We start from the raw sequence: 24,107 nt of genomic DNA on the forward strand, positions 1-24,107 counted from the left end.
TCTTTCCCTGTTCCGGTCGTCGGGGCGAGCACACATCTCCTCCAGGAGAGACCCAAATGATGCTAAAAGGAGTCTCTCCTCGTGTGCAGCTGCCGAGGACCGGGTGCGGAGTTCCGGCAAGCACCCCGGGCATCGGAAGCGTACTCATATCAGATGCCGCTATCTTGATCGTATGTCTTTCACACAACCTACAAACGTACCTGTCTGCTTCGCAGGGAAAGCATAAAGGTGTGAGCATGAATGCTATCCTTCATTCCCTGTCTATCCTCTGTTTCCTTGTTCGCTGGAGATCTCCCTTTATTTTATATCGTCCCCCCCCCTCTTTATCTGTTCCGTTCGCTGTGTTCTCTAAAGATCCCTCCTAAGATCGCCAGACGCATTGGGAAAATAAGTTCTGCGTAAGACAGCAGTATCCGAGTTAGTCAAGTGAGGAAGAAGACGAATTTTGCAGACTTGAACATTGGATTCGGCATTGATCTCAAAAAGAGCCATTCAGAAGTCGGAATGGATTCTCCAGCCTCCCAGCTTGGAAACGCCGGCGTGTATTCTATTGTTCATTTTCTCATTAATTGCGATCATACGATGAAAATTAAAGGACTGGAGATCAGCATCCTCTGGTTAAAGTCAACGAGACCTACCAACATCACATGTCTCGACCTCACGCGCATACCGTCCTGAAATTGAGGACGATCCTGGATATCATTATACCGTTGCATGATTCCACATCCTATTTCCAGGTTACTAGCAGGCAACATATGTCTGCAACCAGGTACTAAGTTGCGAGTACCCTCGACTCTTGATCGCTTGAAGGTGTGTCATGTATCTCGGTCGGCCGAGAGCCGTCTGCGTGTGACTCGCCCGCCGAAAGACCTTTTGAAAGAAAAAGCGATTGGAACGGGATATCCGGTTCTCGACGTGGTGGGCAAACATGAACCATCCCCAGAATGTGTCATGAACTTGGGCTCGCAGGGGTTGGAGGACGACCTCTGCGCTTTTTTTCAAGCTTTCCTCATTGATGAATGCTCTGTTTGGGTCATTCGGACCGAAGCAACACCTTGAAACATCCCGGGATCTCCTAACAAATACGATGGTATCGCTAACTTTCTACTTATAGTCCAAGAAGATCGCTCCATATTCGGCTGGACACAATCGAAATACCTGAGAACCGACGTCATGGATCATTCAAGCTCATGCATCGGCGTACAACTATGTGTTACGTCTAGCCACGCGGCAGTACGAGCAATAACACCTTGCTGTTCTTCAAACGGCCACTAAATCCCCTTACGAACACTTCAGCCTGAAGAATGGATGACATGGGCCTTGAAATCTTCTTGGTCTAGTGTCCGCCGCTTGTCTCTTCATGAGGATGAAAGATATGCTACACACAAGACTAACGGCAGTCAATGCGCAGATCAGACGGCTGGACCCGAGTTGCTGCAGGCCATCGGCGACCGTTGCCCGCTCACTCGAAGGCTGTTCCTGGACCCTGGCAGGGTCGCATTCAAACATGTGACGAGCTCGATATTGTCTCTAGCTGGCGAGGACTGCGAATCCTGCCGTTCTTCTTGGGAATTGGAAACTCTATTAGGGGATGATCACTGTGCATGGGAGCCACGTGCGACATTTGGTGGCGCCATGTGTATTTTTCTCACACCTATTTGTCAAAGTCTGGGAGAAGCACCGATCCTCAAGGCTCTCGAGATTGGTTTTTGCTACCAAGGGCTGTTCGTGAACGATTCAACCCTAGCCACTGTGATTTCGATCATGAATTCTATATGGAGATTATGGCATCAGGATCACGGCACAGGATTCGTTGTTCTTTGAAATTTAGCAACCGCTCGGTTTAGCCGACGATTCCTGTATGGGGTCGCGCAATCTTTGGGGCAAGAGAAACTTGATGGAGGGGTTGGAATTTCTTTTTTTGAAAGATTCATGAAACGAGTCCCTGAGGTTGCGCCGTGTACGTCATTCGATCACCTCGTGTCCCTGTCTCACGATAACTGTCGACGAGGATTCGACATACTTGGGCTCGTCCTAAGTCCCCGAGACAACTGTTCCGTGCTTGGGTATTTGAGTAGTCTCAGTGACACCCTTTGATTGACACAAAACCTGGCATGACGCCAAAGAGGAGCAAGACGTGCAGACACTCGGCTGCCAGTTCTGCTGGGCTGTATTAACTGAAGTCGCCCTCGGCGCCCGACACAGATGAAAGGAGGTAGAGAAGCTCTAACAGCTTATATCCAAGTGCGTTTCGATCTCCAGACCGGTGGGTGGTTAGAGTTGGATCATGCCTTCACCCGCCTGAACCAAACGTCACACGCGCAACTCGGGCGTAAGCATCGGCAATAAGCCTGAGTCGCTCCTGGGACAAGCTAAGAGCGCAGGCCGAAGTTTTGACGGGGTTTCCGCGAAACCCAAGACCAGGCACTTCCGCCCGGCTAAACCTCGGCTGTAGTCGTATCTGACACTTCGCTCTTCCCACCTTCGGCATTGGCCCCACAGGGATCATCCCCCTCCTTTGCACCCGGGGGTCCACGACAGGAGGCGGCCAGGGCTTTCACGTCAGAGGCTTTGGCGGGCGTGTGTGTGTGGCAGGCTGGACACATCACCTGCGACGACAGCTCCCGGCCGCGCTTGATTTGCCTATTTGTGTGGTCATGCTACTCCATGATGGCGCGAGTCTCCCTACCGGATCTCATTGCGTGCCGGTCCGTGACACTTACCCAAATTGAACATGGCTCGACGATGTGCAGAGGAGAGGGCCCACTCTTCTATAGCAATGCCTTCATTAATCAAGATGCCTTATGGGCCGCATTTAGTCTGTCCAATTCTCTCAAAGACTGTCTGCTTCTTGTCTATCAAACTCTTTCATAGACCTAAACGACACTTTTCGAGATAGATGGAATAATATTTTGACTTGTTCATCCATTCTATCCTCTGTATTTGTATATCATGACAGCCGACATTTTCCGCCGAAGGAGTCCGTCCACCGGCCGCGAAGCATCGTCAGAGAAGAATTCCACAGTATTAAATTCGAAAGCGGTCGTGGCGAAGCCTCTCTACCCCTACAATGATACCAGTTTGCCCACCGACGAGCGAGTCGCAGACCTGTTGTCGCGCATGACACTCGAGGAGAAAGCCGGGCAGCTATTCCACAACATGATCCTGCCGGGCCCGGACGGCTCTCTAGCCGAGGCCGACCCAGCACATGGGGCACCGGCGACGCGGGAGCTGCTCGAGGGCAGGAAAATGTCGCATTTCAACCTCATTGGGCCAGTCTCCGACCCCAGGCTCGTGGCGCGATGGCACAACAGGCTCCAGCGCCACGTCCTTGACCACACAAGGCTCGGCATCCCTGTCACACTGTCGTCCGACCCTCGACACCACTTCGACAATAATATCGGCACGGGGTTGATGGCCGGGGCGTTCAGTCAATGGCCCGAGACGTTTGGATTCGCGGCGCTGCGCAACCCCGAGCTCGCCCGCAGATTCGCTGATGTTGTAAGGCAGGAGTATATAGCCGTGGGCCTGCGAGTCGCGTTGCACCCTCAGGCCGACCTAGCGACTGAGTATCGATGGGCTCGAGTTCACTCGACGTTTGGCGAGGACGCCGATGTAGCCTCTGAGTTGGTAACTGCTTGTGTCGGGGGTCTCCAAGGGCGCCTTTCCAGGACCGGAGATGGCCTGGACAGCGTCTCGACCACGACGAAGCATTTCCCTGGGGCTGGTCCTGAGATGGATGGGGAGGACTCCCACTTTACTTACGGGAAAGAGCAAATTTACCCGGGTGAGAATTTCGAGTATCATCTGGAGCCATTTAGAAAGGCAATTCTGGCTGGAACAAGGCAAATTATGGTAAGTTGCGTAATTTGCTATAGGACTTCCTTCACCACTTGACTCGATGCTGCGCGAAACTTTGGCGCTGACAATGCGACTTTGCTTTAGCCCTCGTATGCGATGCCAGTCGGGACGAAATACGAGCAAGTGGGCTTTGGCTTTAATAAGGGAATCATAACGGGCCTCCTCCGCAACGAGCTCGGCTTCGAGGGGATCGTCCTCACCGACTGGGGTTTGATAACAGACGCCGTCATCTTGGGCCAGGATATGCCAGCGCGGGCGTGGGGTTGCGAGCACCTGAGCGAGCTGGAGCGGACGGTCAAGATCCTCGACGCCGGCTGTGACCAGTTCGGCGGCGAGTCGGTGCCAGAACTGGTCGTGCAGGCCGTGGAGCAGGGCCTCGTCTCGGAGGCGCGCGTGGACGAGTCGGTCCGCCGCGTGCTCAGGGAGAAGTTCGTGCTCGGCCTATTTGACGATAGGCGGTTCGTGGACGAGGATGCGGCGGGGAGGGTCGCAGGCAGGGCCGACTTCGTTGCGCTGGGCAAGGCTGCACAGCGGGAGGCGTTCACGATACTTGCAAATCACGGGGCGGTATTCCCTCTCCCTGCCTCACAGAGGGACAGGCGATTCTATGTCGAGGGCCTAGACGCCGATGTCGCTCGACGACGGGGTCTGAAAGTGGTGGCTACGCCTGCTGAGGCGGACGTCGCGTTCATCCGCCTGAGAGCTCCGCACCAGGCCAGGCCGGGAGGGTTTGAGTCGATGTTCCATTCGGGCTCGCTTGAGTTCCCCGAGGAAGAAGCGGCTCGCGTCTCAAAACTGATCAGAACGGTCCCGACATCGATCGTGGATGTCTATCTGGACCGGCCAGCTGTCTTGACGCCCATTGTTGAGGCACAGGAAGCGGCCCGACCAGGTCACACCGCACTCTCAAGCACTGTCAATGCGGGCTGGGTGGGAAGTGCCCTGACAGTGAACTACGGAAGCGACACGGACGCGTTTCTCGACGTATGCTTGGGAGTGGGGCAGTCTTTGCCCCGAGGAAAGTTGCCGTTTGATCTGCCACGCTCGATGAAGGCGGCGAGTGATAGTCGGGAGGATGTGCCCTTTGACACCAAGGACCCTCTATTTCGCTTTGGACACGGTCTTAGGTATTCGAACTAATAGTTTAACAGCGGCTGGCCCACTCCAAGTATCGAGGATCAAAGGGCGGTTGCAAGTTGTTGCTGGTCTGTGAATGCTGTGCAAGGGCAAACGTTGAGGCTGGCGTACTTTTCCAAGCTGTTGGATACGAAGGAGGGTTGGGGAAGGGGTTTTGGGTTGGGGGTTGAGTTGGGGTGGGTGACGGCTTAACTGGACAAGTGGGGGCCCCCCTTCTGTGGAGAAGTGGCTCAGGGTCCTCTGCCCACAACGGCCCTCTTTGGTGTTGGTCAGCCTGAGGCTCAAAAGGCCCTCTCGACGTCTCAATAATCTTGAATCCACCGTTCCACTATGCTCAAGCTGTGGATGAGAGGGCAGCAAATGATATTAATACTTTTCTTGACACCCAGAGCCTGTGTATCAAGCAAGAGACATGGCTGATGTATTTTGCAGGTCCAGGTCGGCACGTCATTAGTGGAACGCCTGCCTGAAACTCGACTTGACGGGTTTGCAGAGGCAAACCTCCGTGCATCTGTTGGATGAGGGGCGAAGAAACGGTGCCTGCCCAGTCAGCAGCAATTGCAGTGCAAAGTACAGGTGCAGGCCCAGGTGCAGGTGCAGGTGCAATGCAGGTGCAGCACAAGAAGCAAGCAGGCAAGCAGCAATTTTGCGACGAGTCAACATCGATGTGCCACCTGCCTGCGTTGAGTTGACGTGTGTTCATCTATCTCATCCCACTCACTCCCTGTTTCTGCTTCTCTTCATTCATCATTTCTCAGGCCTCACCCTCAACTCAACCCCCACACACCCTCCCACCCCATCCTAATCTCCTGCCATAGTCAACCCTCCTCAGCACCCTCTACATACCACTGAGGCAATTCGCACAAGAGGAGCATGTCATCGTCAGCGGCTGATGACGAGGTCGGCCAGGTCGGCTCAATTGGGCCTACCGCCTGGTACAAAACCCTCCATGCCCTGCACGTGGATCTCGTGGGCGATTTTGCCGGCAAGGAGCTGTTCGCCATCCATGGTGACGCCTTGATGCTGTACTGCATCACCAAAGCCAAAGTGGATCTTGATAGTCAGTGTTTCCCTTCCTTCCTAGCTTGCAGCAAAGCATCAACATCGGCCAAGTACTCACCCATACTTTGCAGGTGGATTCCAACTTCTGCACGCCATCCATGCCGTCGAGAGCTTCTTGCAAAAGCTCTATGAACGCGGCTTGAACTTCCACGTCATCTGGTTTCGTGACCAAAAAGCGCTGTGCTTGGCTCGTGACGCGTCTGATGTGCTCTCGTCCAAGTACCTGTTGATACGGGCAGTCTTGATATCACATCTCAATTACCAACAGTCGTCACAGAATGATGTCGACTCCGAGGCCGCCAAGACGATATCCTTCGAGTTTGAAGACCTGGACAGCCCGTCTTTCCATCGCTATCTCGCCAACAATGCCGTTCATTGTTTCATGTGCCTCGATGCTCCTGCCTTCGGGGCTTGCCCCAGCAGCTCAGAAGAGGCATATGTGAGCATCGCTCACGATTTCGCAGCGAGGGGGTTCTGTGTCTGCTTCCTAGACAGCGTCGGGTTTTCAAGCTCAAGAGTCCGTGCCTCAGTCGTTTCGCCCTCGCCAAATCTGCAGCGCGTGCCACTAAACCTGCCTGAGACTCCCGCGCGGGACAGTGAGCACGCCACCACTCTTTCAGATGGAGATCGAAGTGCCACAGAGGCGTGGTCACCATGGGAAGACGGCCAAGATCTGACACTTCGGGAGGCAATCTCATTACATGCACTCGCCAGCATGGCGACCACGCATCGAGAAGATCTTACCAAATTTTTGATCTTCGCTTCGGCCTTGATCATCCATCTTGCGCTCCTCCGACGTCTACCGCTCTCGCAGCGATCTTTCAGTGCCGTCCAAGATCAAGGCGATGCTGACACGGAGGCTCTCTTGGCAGAATTTTCAAGCACATGCACCGGCTTACTTGACCAGTTCTCACCTACTCTCCATCGGGATCACATTGATCTCTTGGATGGCAGGCTTCTCAAATACGTCTTGAGCCAGAAGCCACAGCTCCCTAGGTCTTTGGTCGCAGAGGTCCATGCATTTGCGAATAAGATCAAGGAACTGACAAGTGTCAGTATGGAGAGCTGCCTCCCTGCTCTCAACACAGCAGCAGATCTTGTTCAGCATGACATCGAGGACAGCGAGGAATCCATTCGTGACAACGGCGTTCTCCCTTTCAGTCAGCCTGCGCTTGACGACTACCTGCGAGATATCCATCTTGTCCCGACCGACATTTCGGAGAAGGAGAGCCTTCCTAAGATCTTCAGGGAGCTGACGCATTGGCACAACGCCCGTGTCTCGGTTGCTAGCAAACGTCTGCCGCCGCCCAAGAATTGGCGGGAAATGAGGGCCGACCAGAAGATGATGGCCAGCACAATTGCATACTCAGCAAGTCTCACCAATGCCTCTGGTAAAAGAATCGAACCTGAAGTCATCATTGGAGGCATCAACCGGGACCAGAACGCGGTTCCAAGGAAGGATGCCAAAAAAGAAGCCAAAAAAGAGAGCGAAGAGAACAAAACTTCAAAACAACCCGCGCAGAAAGGTGGGAAGAAGGGCAAGGCAAAGAGCGGCAAGGAACTGGCCATGGAAGCTCGCCAAGCTCTGCAGGACAAGAAGGCCTCTTCAAAAACGAATGATAGGCTGGTCTTCTGGGAGCAGCAATGCAAACAATTGACCCAGGAGAAGAACCTGGTCAAGAGATATCTCAAAACCATCAAGTATCTCAATGCTTTGTCTGGCGATCTGGCATCGTCAATCGGGGCAGAAGTCTCTCTGTATGCTTGCAACGTTTTAGCTGCCATACTTGTCCAAGTGGGTGATGCACCTGAGACAAGGAAAAGCATTACCGCCCTGATCTGGTCCATTGTCCGAAGTATCGACAATTCCTCTCTGAGCCCACCCACTGCCAAGATGCTCAATATTCTTGCCACGTCTTTGCAGGTTCCAGTCGAGTTCACGACTGACCCGTCATCGTCCGCGACTCGAAAACTGCCCTTCTCTTGTGTCTTCGATGCCAAGATTGGAGTACCCAACCTGGCCCCTGTCAATGTTGACTTTCAACTACAGCACTGCGGGCCGTTCCTCGAGCGAAGCTTCGATCCGGCTCCCGACCCACGTGTGCCTTTCAACCCCGACGGGTGGCAGCGGACTGTTCTGGATGCCATCGATGCAGACAAGAGCCTCTTTGTTGTTGCACCAACGTCGGCTGGTAAAACTTTCATCTCTTTCTACGCCATGAGGAAGGTGTTGAAGGAAAGCGATGACGGTGTGCTCGTCTATGTGGCCCCGACCAAGGCTCTCGTCAATCAGATTGCTGCGGAGATTCAAGCGCGGTTCACGAAGTCTTACAAGCATGACGGACGGTCAGTCTGGGGGATTCATACTCGCGACTATCGAGTAAACAACCCAGCCGGATGCCAAGTTCTAGTTACGGTTCCACACATCTTGCAGATTATGCTGATGGCTCCGTCCAATGCCGAGCATGCAACCTCATGGTCACGCCGAGTCAAGCGTATCATCTTCGACGAGGTGCACTCCATTGGTCAAGCTGAAGACGGAGTAGTTTGGGAGCAGTTGCTGCTCTTGGCCCCATGCCCCATCATCGCATTGTCAGCTACTGTCGGAAATCCCCTGGAATTCAGACAATGGCTTGAAAGCACAGCCAAGGCCAAAGGCTACGAATTCGAGACCGTCGTCCACCAAACACGATACTCCGACCTACGCAAGTTCTTGTGGCAGCCATCCAAGGATTACACATTGGACTACCAGGAGCCTGTCGAGAGACTACCTGTCCCTGGGCTCGACGATAACAGCTCAACGGCGTCACGATTCCACCCAATACACCCGGTGGCTACGCTCGTCAACCGCAACCGTGAGACTCTTGACGATCTCACACTCGAGCCACGTGACTGCCTCTCATTGTGGAAGAGCATGGCCAAGCATCAGAATGCAAATTACCCCCTCGACAAAAAGTTAAGCCCGCCAACTGTTTTCCCCAAGACTGCAAAAAAGGCAGACGTGGCAAAGTACGAGGCGTCCTTGAAGAAGACTCTCCATTCCTGGATGCTGGATCGGGGCTCGCCATTCGAAGCTGTGCAGAAGGACCTTAGACCTCAGTGTCATGTTTCCGCATCATCGCGCCAAGAGCTTCAGGAATCAGCCCTTCCACTCTTGACCGATCTTCGCTCACAGGGTGCTCTGCCAGCTATCCTGTTCAACTATGACCGGGTCGCTTGCGAAGAGATTGCGTTCCGTGTCCTTTCTGACCTTGAGGAGGCGGAGAAGGCATGGAAGGCAACAGACGCGGGCTGGAAGAAGAGGATAGCCAAGTTCGAGCAGTGGAAGAAGGATCAGGCCAAGGCTGACGCGCTCAGACAAAAAACCACCAAGGCAAAAGCCAAGGGCAAACGGGACGAAGACGACATCGGTGACGGCAGACTGGACGATGACCCCAGTACGTTAACAAATTTCGACCCGGACGCTCCTATCGAGCGCTTCTCTCTCGGGGACGAGACCAAGCTCACACGGTCGGAGCTCGAGTGGATGATTTGGTCCTTGCGCTGGAAGAATCTCAATCCCGATATTTTGAATGCGCTTCGCCGTGGTATTGGCATTCATCATGCTGGTATGAACCGCAAGTACCGTCAAATCGTCGAGATGCTCTTCCGCAAGGGCTTCCTCACGGTCGTCGTTGCCACTGGCACCCTAGCTCTGGGTCTCAACATGCCCTGCAAGACTGTTGTGTTCTTCGGAGACTCTGTGTTTTTGACCGCACTCAACTACCACCAGGCTGCGGGTCGTGCTGGTCGAAGAGGATTCGACTTACTTGGAAACGTTGTTTTCGTTGGCATGTCTCAAGATCGAGTGTACGAGATCATGTCCTCCCGGCTGCCTGATCTTCGAGGACATTTCCCGTTGTCGACCTCGTTGGTACTGCGGACGCTTAGTTTGCTTCACCATACCAAGAACTCTGACTTCTCTGTCAGCGCTGTACAATCTCTGCTGTCGCAGACCCGTTTGTACCTGGGCGGACCTTCAGGTCAGCTTTCAATAAAGCACCATCTTCGTTTCTCCATTGAGTATCTTCGAAGACAGCACCTTCTTTCCGAGGATGGTTCCCCACTGAACTTTGCCGGCCTCGTCGGCCATCTTTACTTCACGGAGAACTCTGTGTTTGCGTTCCACTCCCTTCTGAAGGAAGGCTATTTCCACAAGCTTTGTGACCAGTTCCGTACTGCATCTGAAGCAACGCTTCTGGAACTTGTTCTTGTGCTCTCGCACATTTTTGGCCGCATATCAACGAATACCTTCAAGAAGGATTGGATGGCAGCAGTTACCAGGTCTGATTCTATCGTGTTTCTTCCGCCTTTACCGGCGGACGCACTACAGACTCTAAGGCAGCATAACCAGGAGACACTTGATATTTTCAGGACGTATGTCAGCACGTATGTGAACCAGCACTTGGAAGACAAGCCAGACAGGCATCTGCCTTTTACCAAAACCGAGGTCGGTGCACCAAAGAGTAATCTTGGCCAAGCTGGTCTAGGAGGGATTCTGGGAGAAGGTCACAACGCGCCGACGAAGCTCCGCTCACCTTTCCATGCCCTCTCCGGGTTCTGTGACAACTCCTTTGGATCCATCCATGAGCTTTGCGACACAGTTCGAAGTGATGTCTTCCTCGAGGAGTCTGCCATCCCCTACATCCCACTCTTCCCTGACGACACCAACGGCGTGCCATGGAACGCGTACATCTACGACTTCTTCAAGCACGGAGATATGGAGGCCCTTGTCCGAGACAATCACATCAAGAAGGGAGACGTCTGGTTCCTGCTGAAGGACTTCTCACTGGTGCTGGCGACCATCGTCACGAGCCTGACGAACTTCCTGGACCTTGATGCCGGAGCAGACGCAGACCTAGCCATGATGGACGTCCAAGACGCCGAAGACGCGGCCCGCGAGACTTCCGACGCGCTGGAGCCCGACGACGGCCCCGGTGACATGGCGCACGGCGCCCTGCAAGTCCAAGACGAGGCAGCCAAGAAACCCGAAGCGCCTGCTGGCCCCGCCAAGAAGAAGAAGCCCAAGGTCATTGACTCTTGGGACGACGACGAGAGCAGTGAGGATGAGGCTGCCGCTGCAGAGGCGGCCGAAGCTGCAGCCGAGGCTGCTGGGCCCGCGTGGGAGGGTGATGGGGAGAGAAACCTCGCTCAGGTGCTGCGGATGTTCAAGATGGTCCAGCAGCAATTCGACGAGAAGTTCAGGAAGCAGTGGGCTTAAGTGTGGTTTATGGGTTTTGGGTGGTGGGTTGCATGCTACATGGCCGGGTTGGTGACATGTGACCTTGAGGTTTGCTTTGGTCTAGTCTTGGATGATTGTCAGCTAGAAAAGACTTTCATCTGCGTGCAAAGATCATAGATCAGTGTGTCCTAGATTATAGAAGCTAAATCCGTGGCATGAGTTGGGCGATGAACGAAAATTACTTTGTGCGGTGGTCTTTCATATATTGAACGCAGTTTTCTCTCCTAGAGTCTGGATTTTGCCGTAGCTCATCTCGAATGCAATGAATTACGCAAATTCGAGCGCTTCGCACCTCAAATGCATCCTCTAATTTGACTGTCTGTCTGAAGATACTGCTGCTTTCATGACAGTCTTGGCTCATTTTGAAAACTGGCCCATGTTTCAAAGCTCATCATGCTGTACTCTGTCACGCTGCATCTTACTACCAACAATGTACACCCTGCCGACAGGATCATAACTCAGCAACTTGCGCGCCCTAGGCCATACACAAGTCAGTAAATGAGTCTCTTGAGTTTTTAATGGACCGATGACTTACACGTCCCACAGCTTTGACTTCTCTCGGTCGAAATCCGCCATCGAGGCCGTCGCAGAGTCGCGGGCCAGCCAATCTCTTGTAGCCTGGACGACACCGCGAGCTTCTCTGATAAAATACGTTAGCCTGCTCCGCCAATTTGGGCTGGTTTTTCATACTCTTTCCAGTCATCGGTAGCTCCGGGCGGATCGATAACGTCTCCTCTGTCCATAGCCCCCTCCACAAACTCGACGTAGCGCTCCATGGTCGGTACGCCGACCGGCCCAGTTTCTTCGAACTCTTGTCTGTGACATAGTCAGCAAAGCACATATTCACGAAGGTCTTTCGGAATTCTTCAGGTAGAGATACTCTGCTTCGTATACCAGCCGTTCGAGTTCCGAGTACTCAATTCCTCTTATAGAGGCAGTATTATTCTAGTAAGTCCATCAGCAAGTGTCTTCGGTTCAGTCGGGTCATTTGTTGTTTGTACAAGACGAATTGATGCTTCAATGTTCCCGTCTGTATACAAGTCAGCTTCTAAACCTGGATTGCGACCAGTTTCATGTCGTACCCCTATACTGAGCAGTAGCACGAAGTTTGTTGTCGGCCTATCACATTTCTTTAGCTGTATCCTACAATGGTGATGGTCGTCGCCCTTGAGAGTAGGAACATACATCAACCTCGAAAGCAACTTCAACCCGAGGGACATGTCGACGTGCTCGAGGTATGCCCGTCAACTCAAACTCTCCCAGGAGCAAGTTGTCCCTAGCCATCCTACGTTCGCCTTCAAACACACGGATGAGCATGGACTCTTGGTTATCGTAAGCCGTGGTGAAATCCTGTCTCTTGCGGGTGGGAATCGGCATATTGCGCGGAACAATCTTGCGCATGTACCCCTCTCCTGTTTCCTGTATTGAATGTTGGCACAGTCATCAGGGGTGTTCTATTGGGTGATTTGGCAACATACCAGACCGAGACTGAGCATATTCACATCGAACAACCTGCAACCATCGTTGTCATCATACTCTGTGAGCACTTTAGCTTGCATGGCCACCCCTTTTAGAACAGCTTCATCCACGTCGAAGTCCCCAGGACCCTTGGGAATCTTGTGTCTAAGCCCTTTCAGAAGCCAAGCAACCTTTTAAACTTTTACTCAGCCGTCATGTATGTTTGGAAACTGAGGAGCACGTACCGTTCGCATTTTGCTAAAACCGCCAATGGGAACGAAACTCTCGACATCGATGATGTCTGACGGTATATAGGGTACGCCGGCCCTTTGAAACCAGGGATTGCTCGATTCCCATTCCAACTTCATATTCGCATTCTCTGTAAAGCAATCAGTCCTCGATTCCGAGTACAACATTCAATCTTTTACACACTCAGTGCCCGCTTCAGAGGTTCGAGTACGGCGGTAGAGATGAATTCATCCATGCCGTCATTGACCTGCTTCTTCATTTTGATTTGCTGACGCAGACCAGGACACTTCTCGTGACAACTAGTGACGGTGCAGTAGTCACCAGGTCCAAGTCCAAGCGATGATCTCTTCGCAGCCTCGATGTCCTTTTCTAGCTCGGCCAGCGCCTGCTGATCGAGGATGACTCCCTCTTCAGCACATCCGGCGGCAATGCTGGCAAGCGTCAGCTTCACAATAATGCGAGTGAGGAGCCTCATATCTCACAGTTGCGCGAACTTCTTGTTCAACTGGTGCCCGCCCATCGGTATAGACACTGTTGTCAAAGGCTCGAAAACCCCTTGGTCGATGTTGAGCACAGTCGCTTCGGACTTGCTGGCACCCATGTCGAGGACAACCACATTGCGTTCGCCGTTCTTGCTGTCCAGCTCGTACGCGATGCCTGCGGCTGTTGAGGCGCTGACAGTTCGTAGCACGTTCAGGTGGTACGTGTGACCGGCCGCCTTGAGACTTTCTTTCTGGCGGTTGTTGAAGCTGGTCGGCACTGCAACCACGGCGTGCCGGACGTCATCGCCAATTATTTTTGCAGCGGTGTCCCTCAGGTTACTCATCAAGATACCTGCGGCTCGCTCCACCGTTAATGAACCTTTCTTCCCGCGCGTCTCAAAGGTGACGACTGGCCCACCGCTGCCCTCTTTGACCTGGTACGGCAGACTTGTGATGGCCTCTTGTAATATCGGATCGGACCCATTTCGGCCAAGGAGCGGTATGAAGTCACATATGGTACGAGAAGGATTGTCCAACATCTGTTTCTTTGCTTCTATGAAATTGTTAGGCCGTGCTGATTGCTAGCTGATGATGAAAAAAAGTGCGAACCTCTGCCCACTAGAACATCGTTGTCTGTAATAGCGACACAGGACGGTATATGATCTAGAATATTAAGTATGCCGTTCTCTATTATTCCCACTCGTGAGTTTTCCTAGGACTAGTCAGCAAACTTTTGTCTCACGTCTAATCCAGGATCTGGCTGCGAGCCGAGTGGCAGGAGTTTTCCTTTGATTGCTCTAGATATGGTAAGGCTCACACTGCCAATGTCCTAGCCAACACAGGGGAAGGTCAGTTTTCATAAGAAGACATTTGACTGAGACCAGCAGAGAGGAAATTCCAGGATCAAGGGGAAGACTGACGATGCCGATGACTGTACCATATTCATACTCTCCCGCTGGAGTAGGGCCAGCGTGACAACGAGGAGTCAGAAGGATGGCAATGCAGAGGATGATGAAGGACAAGCCCCATCTAGTTTTCTTTTGTTGTGATAACATTGCGGAAGTACGTCGTTCGTAGATTCGAGGTCCTTGATTATTAGACCAGATTGATTGTGAAGTAAGGCCTCTAGGCGGCCAGAAATATTTTGAGATGCAAGCCCTGAGTTGTGTTAATTCTTTGATGCTGATTTATGTCGACGGACTCGAAGGACAAATATGCTTCATGTGTCAAATGGGACCAATGGCAAACGTGTTCAAAACCCAGAATCCTTATTTTACAATAACTGCGCAGGCAGCAAGGCGGATGGGTGTCAGCACAAGCTCGGCTGGCGGCTAGCCTGTTACGGTTGACGACAGAGTTTAGTGGAAACCACACAGATCTTGCTTCCTGGCCCTCGTGTTGCGCCGGTGAGAGTAAGTTTCGCAACCGTGTCAACTACAGCCCATACATCTGGATAAATTTCGCGGTCCCGTACATGTGTCCTTCTTTTCACGTCCTCATATACGATTACTTGAATGCGTGGACTCACTTGTTGACCTTCCTTGCCTTGGTCTTACCAAACATGATCGTGTCGGCTCATGTCCAAGTGGCCTGTCAATTCCAAAAGGCGAATAAAATGATCAGACCATATTCCATATACCTTTTCGGATAATCAGAGACTCGATTCCCTCTACCTTGTCTGCTGTCACGCGCCCAAAAGACCATATGAGAATCTGTCAGGCTATGACTACGTATCTATTGCTCTGTTTATTTCACTGTTCTCACGCTGCATTTGATCGACAGACCTGCGTAGCTATGTACTTATCATTTGGATGCAGCACTCTGTGGGTCCCAATGACAGATGCACGCAGCTCAAAACGCTACGCGCAGGAAGCAGAGGAAGCCCGAGGCATCCAATCACATCGTCCTATCCCCTTGTCGCACAATCCGTAAGCACTTGGGTGTACAAACCCGCCCTGTCATCGTACCAGAGCGGGGACGTTCACTTGCCTGGATCACCCGTGATTCAACCGAACTTCGCGCACTCAAGCTGACTCCCATCCTCCGATCAGCTCAACACATCGGCTTTTTACATTCAAACTGAACCCTCAGTACTTGTCACCTGACCTTCACCATTCTCGGCTGGTAATTTCATGGATCCTCTAACAGCAATCGGGCTTGCTAGCAACATAATCTCTTTCATTGACTTCAGCGTCCGTCTTTTAAAGGGCTTTCAGAAAATCCACGACTCTCAGCATGGGGTGCTCGAGGAAAATAAAAGCCGTGAAACGATTATGCGAGAGATGCAACATATGTCAGCAGGGCTGTTGCTCTCCAGAGCGTCCGACAAGGTGGAAGAAGATTCAGGTCTCAGGATTCTGGCTGAAGAATGCCATGGGCTCTCAACTGAATTGAATTTATTGCTGGACAAAGTCAAATCAAAGAACCCAGGCTCCAAAGCTCAAAGTCTGTTGTCGGCACTGCGAAACAAGGTCTACGACAGCGAGAGGGCAAGCTTAGAAGCAAGGCTTAACGAATGTCGGGGTCAACTACATTTACAACTTAGTCACCTTACAAGGTCAGCTCAACTGCCCTCCAAAGCCTCCGCCTGGTTTTGCCGCTGACACAAACGTAGGAAGGAGACCCTTGAGAAGCTCGACATCTTGGTGCAAGCATCAAAAGCGGACGAAATCAAGCTGGACAAAATTGAGAGTCAGGTCGCACAGCTACGCAAAAACATCAGTCTGACCCCTGCAACCTCGGAAGCCAAGCCGATGCTGGTGATGCTTCTTGAGGAGGAGGAGAAAGTTTTCAACGTAATCGCTCAGGAAAGAATCTTGAACTCTCTTTCGTTCGAAGGAATGAATCGACGTTCCAACATGGTGGTTGAGACACACTCTAACACATACGAATGGATATTGGAAGACAAGCCTACTGATAAGACAGTGTTTTCGGAACTTCTTCCTGAGCATGCAGAGGATGCTGTGGCTAAAGAGGCCGCCATTCAGCTTCGAAATATCGAAGATGTTGAGAAAACTCGTGCGAGAGACAAGCTTAACACATGGCTGGCTCGCGGAAGTTCACGTGATGTGTTCCACCTATCGGGGAAGCTCGGCTCTGGAAAATCGACGCTCATGAAGTACATACGGGAGAGTTCTCGCACTCAAGATAGACTCAAAATCTGGGCAGGTAAGCACGGAATTCGCAGCATTTTCGGCCAGAGTTTGAGTCACTGATTGAGTTTGTGGACACAGACGGCCGTGAGTTGACCATCGCCGATTTCTATTTTTGGAATGCTGGTTCGGACTATGAAAAGTCGCTCCGAGGACTCTACACTAGCCTTCTTTACCAAATATTCAGCCAATGCCCTGATTTGGTACCCAAAGTCTGGCCGGCTCAATGGGCGCGGGCCAATTCCGCGCCATGGCTTGCACCCAAAGTCATCGAAATTTCAGAGAGAGATATCAAAGAAGCCTTTGCAGCAGTCATTGAATCTCACGACTGGCTCAAAAAGCGTTGCTTTGCTTTTTTCATTGACGGGCTCGACGAATTCCAATCCACCGTACAAGCCGATTATAGAGACTTAGTAAAGTTACTCTGCCACTGGACAGTAAAAGCATCCGAAAATGTCAAAATCTGCGTATCGAGTCGCGAGCATCCGGTATTCATGGATGGATTCACATCAACACTGAGAATCCGCCTTCATGATTTGACGAGGCATGATATGAACACCTACATTCGAGACAAGCTTGCTCATGTGAGCGCAGAAGGACACTTCGAAAATCTTGTTTCCTTAATAATGAGCAAGGCCAATGGAGTATTTTTATGGGTAGCACTGGTAGTGAAATCATTAAGAGAGGGCCTGGAGAATGGAATGTCGTGTTATGAACTGACCCGAGAGGTTGATGTTCTCCCGGAGCAACTGGAAAGCCTCTACAGCCACATAATCAAGTCCCTGGGCAGGTCAGCAAGAAGAAAGGCATACCAGACGTTTTGCATGATCATGGAGCTTAAGAGACATGGCGATTACAGAATGTCACTCCTCGCCTATTCCTTTTTGGAAGAGTATGAGAGCGGAAAAGATTTCTTCATGGACAACAATAACGTCTTCCCTTTCGACAGCCTCACCGGAAATCGCGGCAAAGACAGGGCGCAATCTTCTAGCAAGAAGCTGGCTGGCTGGTGTAAAGGTCTCGTCGAGCCATATAAAATGCGAATATGGGCGCCGTCAAATGAGAACAATTGCAATGCAGCGTGGGAAAATTGGTCCCTGGAGCTGGATTTCGTGCATCGAAGCGTGTCCGAATTCTTGCATACAGACAGAATCCAACATGACATGGAGCAGAACTTGATGCGCTTCGACCACATTGACGCAATCCTCAATATAATAGTCAGCGACATCTTCTATGAAAAGGCATCGTCAGCATACAACACCTCTCGATCAGGAATCACGACTACAGTGCTTTTGGAAATGTTAGAACGCTACGAGTTGTATCGGGAGCCATTCACCTATCTCGAGCGTCTTCAAGAAATGCTGGCAACAGGAGGCTCAAGTGAACTAACATCTATCAACACCGTTCTTCTGATTCCTTGGCCGGGGGAAGACGGGCAATTCCGTTATGGTTCCGTCCTCAAGTATGTCGGGGACGCTACAGACACAGCTTCAACGACTAACGAGACTGTGTCCAACAAGGAACAGGGCTTGCGAAAAGATTACTTTCTTACGGACCCGTTACCCAGGCTGACCTGGCTCGGCCTCTGCGACTATCCCCTGTGGTGCATAGCTAACCGGCATAAGCTTTTCGAGCAGCCGGAAACAATTTCGATGATTGCATGCTGTTGCATGCGCAACGGTATGACATGGGGTCATCGAAATGCCCACCACGCTCTGCGTGTCCTCGAAGCTCTTTTCGAACGAGGCTGGCTTTCTCCAAACACCGTTACAAGTTATTGTCCATTCTTTTCAATTGAAGACTGGTCCCACCTCTCGGGAAATCTAGCAGGCCTAACATTTTGGCAACACTTTCTGATGTACATGCTGGGCGAACATTATTATCGGGGAATCCCCAAGACTTCAGGAGAGAGGAAGATTGGGGACGTAAAGGAGCACCGCAGGAGGCTCGAACAGTATCGCAGCGAGCTTTGTGGTTTGTGTCTTCGACATAAAGCAGACACTGAATTTTTGTTCACCGTTTGTGAGAATGAAGAAAGGAGTGTGTCGAGAGACTTTCTATTCAATTTCGGTAGGCAAGGCTTGGTGAAACTTACAGCCCCAAGCCATGAGAGCGACTCATTTCACTCTCCCGAACTATGGCAGGACATTGAAATCGGTCCCCAATCAGCGGACGGCGCACCTTTCAGACGGGACTTTTCACTGAGAGAATTCATTGAAATCTGTCTGTCTGATCACAGGGACACCGATCACAAGGACACCATCTTGCAGATACTAGACGAGCAGTCGGAGCAAATTTCAAGTATCCAAGCGGATACCCAAATCGACACAGGTAATGCAGCAGCTTCGGTTGCGGGGCAAGAGGACTGTGATGACAAGGAAACAGTCCCGGAAGATGAGATTCGCTTAAGCAACTCTAGAAATCGCTTTCAGCACCAGCCGTCGCAAGATACTGGGTTCCGATATTATCTGCAGGCTATCTCTCGGTTGGTCAATAATTTACTCAACAATGAATACTTCAGGTACATTTTTGCGGGTTTAACAGGTAAGTTTTGTCTTTCTCGGCCTCAGCTACGTTGTCACCCCGTCACCAGAGAAAGCGACATCGACTTATTAGGCAGCAGGTGCCGTTCTCGCTACATTACTTGCGTATCTTCGCCGATGACATGGATGTGTGAACATCGGCTTGTACTCATTACATGCTTGCAGTCTTGTTCGAAGGACTGTCAATGTTGAGGAATGGAACTGGACAGTTTGATTTAAGCAGACAAGACGTGCAGTCATTCATATCAATTCAATACATTGTATGCCTCCAGGCTCTCCGAACTCGGAACCTAGGAGAGACTCGAATCGACACCAGACATCTCAGTCTCATACACACACACGCACACACACACACACACACACGGAACTTCAGTCCACTGACACAGTGAGGCGCCCACATTACTGTAGGGCGATGCTAGTAGTGAGCACAATTCCACATCAAATTGCAGAATGTACATCTTTTTAACAAGCATTTCTTGTATCAATTGGCCAAATTATAAGAGAACAACAAGCTTTAAATATATATATATTTATGATTCTTTTTTATTTGGAGTTTAATGCAACAAAAAGGACGAAAATAGATATGCTGAAGTGAAAGAAAATCGATTTCTCATTCAATACTCCTGTTTCCAGGTTCAGCTCTAGAATCCGCGCTGGTCACGGCCAGTCGCGACAAGACCAGCATCTGGTGGGACGCAAAGTCGTGGACACCCCGGAAGGTGATACCGAGCTTTGAGACCATTGAGCCGGCTGGTTTCCTAGAAGACGGCAGGGTGACTTACACGGCCGGCACCAATGGCAGAGTGAGGCTCTGGGAGACCGACACGGGCCGGAAATTACGAGCGAGGAAGCGGCAAAGTCAGAAAAGAGGAAATCGTAGCGGCGAGATTCAACTGAAGCCGGCCAGATCCAGGACGGACCTTAACATTACGGTGCCTACAGCGCGTACACGCTGTCGTGACATGCTTCTTGCCTTCCATCTCCTTTTATGATCCTTATAATGGAACGTTCATGGTTGTCACTGCCAACAAGAGGGCTTGAATCACTTCATTAGAGGAGAAGAGAAGTTAGGAGTTGGACCAATCCATGAGGTTAGAAATGAGGAGCAATTTACTGATCAAAAAGCAGTATTTGACCAGTTATCTCCAACTGAGTTCCAGGCAAGCCAAGCCAACTGTTCTCTCATCTCTGTGGCTCCGATACAGTGGTTCCGTGCGGGGAAGTAGTTCGCTATTCCCAACTCGCTTAGGGCACCCAGTTGATGCCCCCCCCCCCCCCCAAAAAAAAATCAGTCAATCAGATTGTCCTAAAGTGTGCGGCTGTCTACGCAACCTCTAGTTGCCTAACGTCCGTATCACGATTTTGCAGTCAACAAACACTATCTTCAATGCTAGAATACACGTCTGCCAGCTTTCAATTTACGGAGATGGGGCCATCTCATGTTGTCATTCCTCACGCATGTGAGCATTGTGCCAAAATCGTTATTGACGTTCGCCAAAACGAAAGCAAATTGAGAAGCTCAGGCTCATACAATCTCCGCCTTGCCAGATCTGATGTGGAAGAGGGCACCAGGCATGGCTGTCCCCTGATGCAGTTCTTGCTGGAACAGCACCGATCTAGAGAAGACGGCGAAACTTTGGATTGGTTAGACCTGAAATTCACTAGACGTGGTTGGGGCCAGAGGCAAGGGCAAACGCACCCGTACCGGTATGAAGATATCTCGGAAATGCAGTATTGGATCAGTCGCCGCTGGCGCATATTTGCTGAGCCAGGTAAGTCTCAGCAAGTCATAAGCTGACAAAAAAAAGTCAAGTTATTACAGTACAGCCGTGTTACTATGACTAACAGCAACAGGCGACCCGAGTGCCAGCTGGATATCCGCAAGGGAGCCCACAAGAGATATGAGAAGTCAGAAGGTCTTTGAGGTTGCTAAGACGTGGCTTAAGACTTGCGTTGTAAACCATGCGGTCTGTGAACGTGAACGGGCTACGTTCAGGCCGTTACGTCTCATTGACGTAGGACAGAGCGACTCCAACATCATCCGCTTAGACACCGAAGTGTCCGATAAACACTTCGAGTATGTGGCCTTGAGTTACTGCTGGGGCGGCGACCAGATGGGCAAGACGCTACGCGAAAATCTAATAGCTCGAACAGAGTGTTTCGACTTGGATGACCAACCAGCGACCATTAGAAACGCCGTCCTGGCTACTCGTCAGCTTGGAATACGCTTTCTTTGGGTTGACAGCCTCTGTATTGTCCAGGATGACGACAACGACAAGGCTATTGAAATCAATCGAATGTTCGATATCTATCGGCATAGCGTCATGACAATATCCGCTGCTAGTGCCACATCCAGCCAGCACGGCTTCCTGAATGTGTGTACACCAGCTGTACTGGTCCGCGTGGGGTATCGTGGGCCGTACGGTGATTTGGGCTCAGCCATCATGTCACTCACGGTAAATAAGCCCGAGCCGATACACTCACGAGCTTGGACCTTGCAAGAGCACTTTATTTCGAGACGGCTCCTGGTTTATGGGACCTTCGGCCTACGATGGATCTGTCGCACTGGCCGCGAGCTCGACAACGATCAAGAAAATAGTGATCTGGTCAGCAATCGCCTAGCCGAGCTTTTAATCGGCCAGGGCCAAGGCCGGCCAGAAGTAAGCATCTCACCTGGAACCTGGAGAGATTTGGTCTACGGTTATTCTATGCGGGCCCTCACGAATCAAGAAGATCAATTGCCAGCCATCTCAGCCGTTGCCACACTATACGCCAACACGAGACCAGAAGATCGGTATTTGGCAGGTCTTTGGGCGGATTCCCTGGCGTTAGATCTCCTGTGGACTGTCCAGTCGCCTCGATCCTCACGCAGTCAACTTGCTCAATTTCCCACATGGACCTGGGCGTCAGTGAAAGCATACATACGTTTCACGCCACCGAATTTGAATGAGCAAGTCACAGTGAGCCTGATCAGCTACGAAATTGTCTTGAGCAATACCCTGGTGCCATTCGGCCAAGTTGATAGCGGATCGCTGTATCTTGAAGGGGAAATCTTCGTAATCTGTCCGGGAACTGCATCACAGCTTGGCTACTCGCGCTGTGTAATTTGGCTAAGAGCAGAGTCTGAACAAGGCGAGGAGACGGTCCCGTTCCAGGCACTACCGGATATCCCGATGCCTACTGACGCCCTCGAAGGCTTGTATTGTCTGGAATTGACAACTACCCCAAACAACTTCTTCGACTCACACGGGCTGATACTACGTTCTGTAGCCGGCTGCACAAACAGGTTCTCTAGAGTTGGCATTTATGGACCGGTACCCATGCCCTCTGACGAGAGAGAACAATCGTGGCTGCAAAGACCTCGAGCTCAAAGAAAGACAATCGAGATAATATAATATAGCATTCTTAGAACAGGCCGTGCAAGCAACGAAAAAAAAAGTATACAGATGAGCAATCTCTTGTGCTTAATTCGATTGGGGCATCCTTAATTGTGGCTGACACTAAGTATCAGATAAGCTCATTCACGATCATATGCCCTTGGATTTGAATCCATTTGATTAATTCTGACTTCGTTTGTCACGAGAGACGTGGGAGAGCTCAGCCTCGATCCATCGTGTGAACGACACTGATAAGCGGCGGTATTACATTCTAAAATATCACACTTAGAAGTCAAGAAGAGGCCTCATACTGAATGCATTGGATGATCGGCGTAGGCACTGCCGTTCATGTTACTCCGTCCACGACGGGCTTCCAGCTTTGGAAGGTCTAGGGACATCGATTATCATGTGCTCGGCTGTGCAGTCTCTTCTAAAGGTGGAGCCAATCAGTACCTATTGATAGCTGCAAGTTTGGGACTCGATATTTTAGAGTATCAAAAAGACCTTTTGTCTTGAGTATATCGTCAACTCATGTTCCTCATCTGCAATACAGTTGCGATACGCTCCACTAAGGTCAGCCAATAATTCTCATCAGGGGAAAACAGATGCTTACGCTACAATTAACGCGGCCTTGCGTTCCCTTGCCGCTGTTTCCGCGTCAAGCCGGGCACCCGAGCTTAAGCTCGCGGATAATCAAGAAAGCATCCAAAGGACCGAGTGCATGAGATCGTGAGCTTTACCCCAATGCATGGTAGCCTAATTTAGTTGAGCCATTATGACCTCTTCTCGTATACAAAGTTTATTCAGAGTGAATCGGCCCAGTAGGCCAAGTACGGCAGGCCAAGACTCTCGGCCTCTTGGACGTCCGAGAATAACGACAACTGTTCTTAGCTTTACTTGAATTGGACTGCTCTTCCAGAACCCCATGCATCGTCTGAATTGACAATACTATTTTTCACGGTGCCCTTGCTGATAAGAAGCGTATAACTTCTGTCTCGTAGATATCACGTGTAAGTCGATATTCCCTGCGTATCCACAAGCGCCCTGGTCTTCCGGACAGCGGTGCAAGAACACTTAATGCCGACGTTACCCCCTGAGGTACCCCTTCCGCGGCGAGTCAGCAGCTCGAGAAAACCTACCCCCTGTGATAGACTTGAAACCATTTACTTTACTTCGTTTTGGGAAGGGAGTAGGCCGTCATAAGGTCGGTGATTACATTCCTGGCTGGACATCTTCCACGCGCTGTATTGAAACAGTCTAGGGCTTCCTTTGTTTGGTGCTCGACTATATTACCTCAACAGTAACGTGTCTGGATATTGTACCTCAAAGAGGTGCACGAGAGCTGCAGCGGCAGACCACATCGGACAAGCACACATCGAGGTCGAAGTAACCGCCGGCATCGGCTGGAGGAGTTCACAAGGCGACGGTGGAGATAGGTGCTCCATTTGAATTCCCCTCAGCCTGAAAAGTTTCCATGCAACTCCACAGAACGTCAGACCTTGATT

At 51.2% G+C, this 24,107-nt stretch overlaps 4 protein-coding genes across 4 annotated transcripts; 3 read left to right on the forward strand and 1 right to left on the reverse strand.

The window, feature by feature from the left end:
• Positions 1–2,952: 2,952 nt before the first annotated feature.
• Positions 2,953–5,001, forward strand: J7T55_005854 (periplasmic beta-glucosidase beta-xylosidase; the record flags this gene model as incomplete). Its single annotated transcript, XM_053137892.1, has 2 exons — positions 2,953–3,855; positions 3,946–5,001. The coding sequence occupies 2 exons, from the start codon at positions 2,953–2,955 to the stop codon at positions 4,999–5,001; spliced, it is 1,959 nt and encodes a 652-aa protein (XP_053000625.1).
• An 870-nt stretch (positions 5,002–5,871) lies between these two features.
• On the forward strand, positions 5,872–11,320 carry J7T55_005855 (uncharacterized protein; the record flags this gene model as incomplete). The annotated part of the gene is made up of 2 exons (XM_053137903.1): positions 5,872–6,058; positions 6,132–11,320. The coding sequence occupies 2 exons, from the start codon at positions 5,872–5,874 to the stop codon at positions 11,318–11,320; spliced, it is 5,376 nt and encodes a 1,791-aa protein (XP_053000626.1).
• Positions 11,321–11,722: 402 nt separating this feature from the next.
• Positions 11,723–14,069, reverse strand: J7T55_005856 (hsp70-like protein; the record flags this gene model as incomplete). The annotated part of the gene is made up of 9 exons (XM_053137913.1): positions 11,723–11,816; positions 11,877–11,981; positions 12,032–12,152; positions 12,424–12,460; positions 12,527–12,760; positions 12,820–12,948; positions 13,045–13,178; positions 13,232–13,479; positions 13,531–14,069. The coding sequence occupies 9 exons, from the start codon at positions 14,067–14,069 to the stop codon at positions 11,723–11,725; spliced, it is 1,641 nt and encodes a 546-aa protein (XP_053000627.1).
• Positions 14,070–15,363: 1,294 nt separating this feature from the next.
• On the forward strand, positions 15,364–22,620 carry J7T55_005857 (uncharacterized protein; the record flags this gene model as incomplete). Its single annotated transcript, XM_053137924.1, has 8 exons — positions 15,364–15,458; positions 15,695–16,087; positions 16,145–16,698; positions 16,764–18,656; positions 18,780–19,226; positions 19,859–20,157; positions 20,820–20,997; positions 21,080–22,620. 8 exons carry the CDS (start codon positions 15,364–15,366, stop codon positions 22,618–22,620), a joined length of 5,400 nt encoding a protein of 1,799 aa, XP_053000628.1.
• Positions 22,621–24,107: the final 1,487 nt, after the last annotated feature.

This window comes from Diaporthe amygdali (genome assembly GCF_026229845.1).
Source record: "Diaporthe amygdali strain CAA958 chromosome Unknown NODE_1_length_4327563_cov_65_473760, whole genome shotgun sequence".
NCBI lineage: Eukaryota > Fungi > Ascomycota > Sordariomycetes > Diaporthales > Diaporthaceae > Diaporthe > Diaporthe amygdali.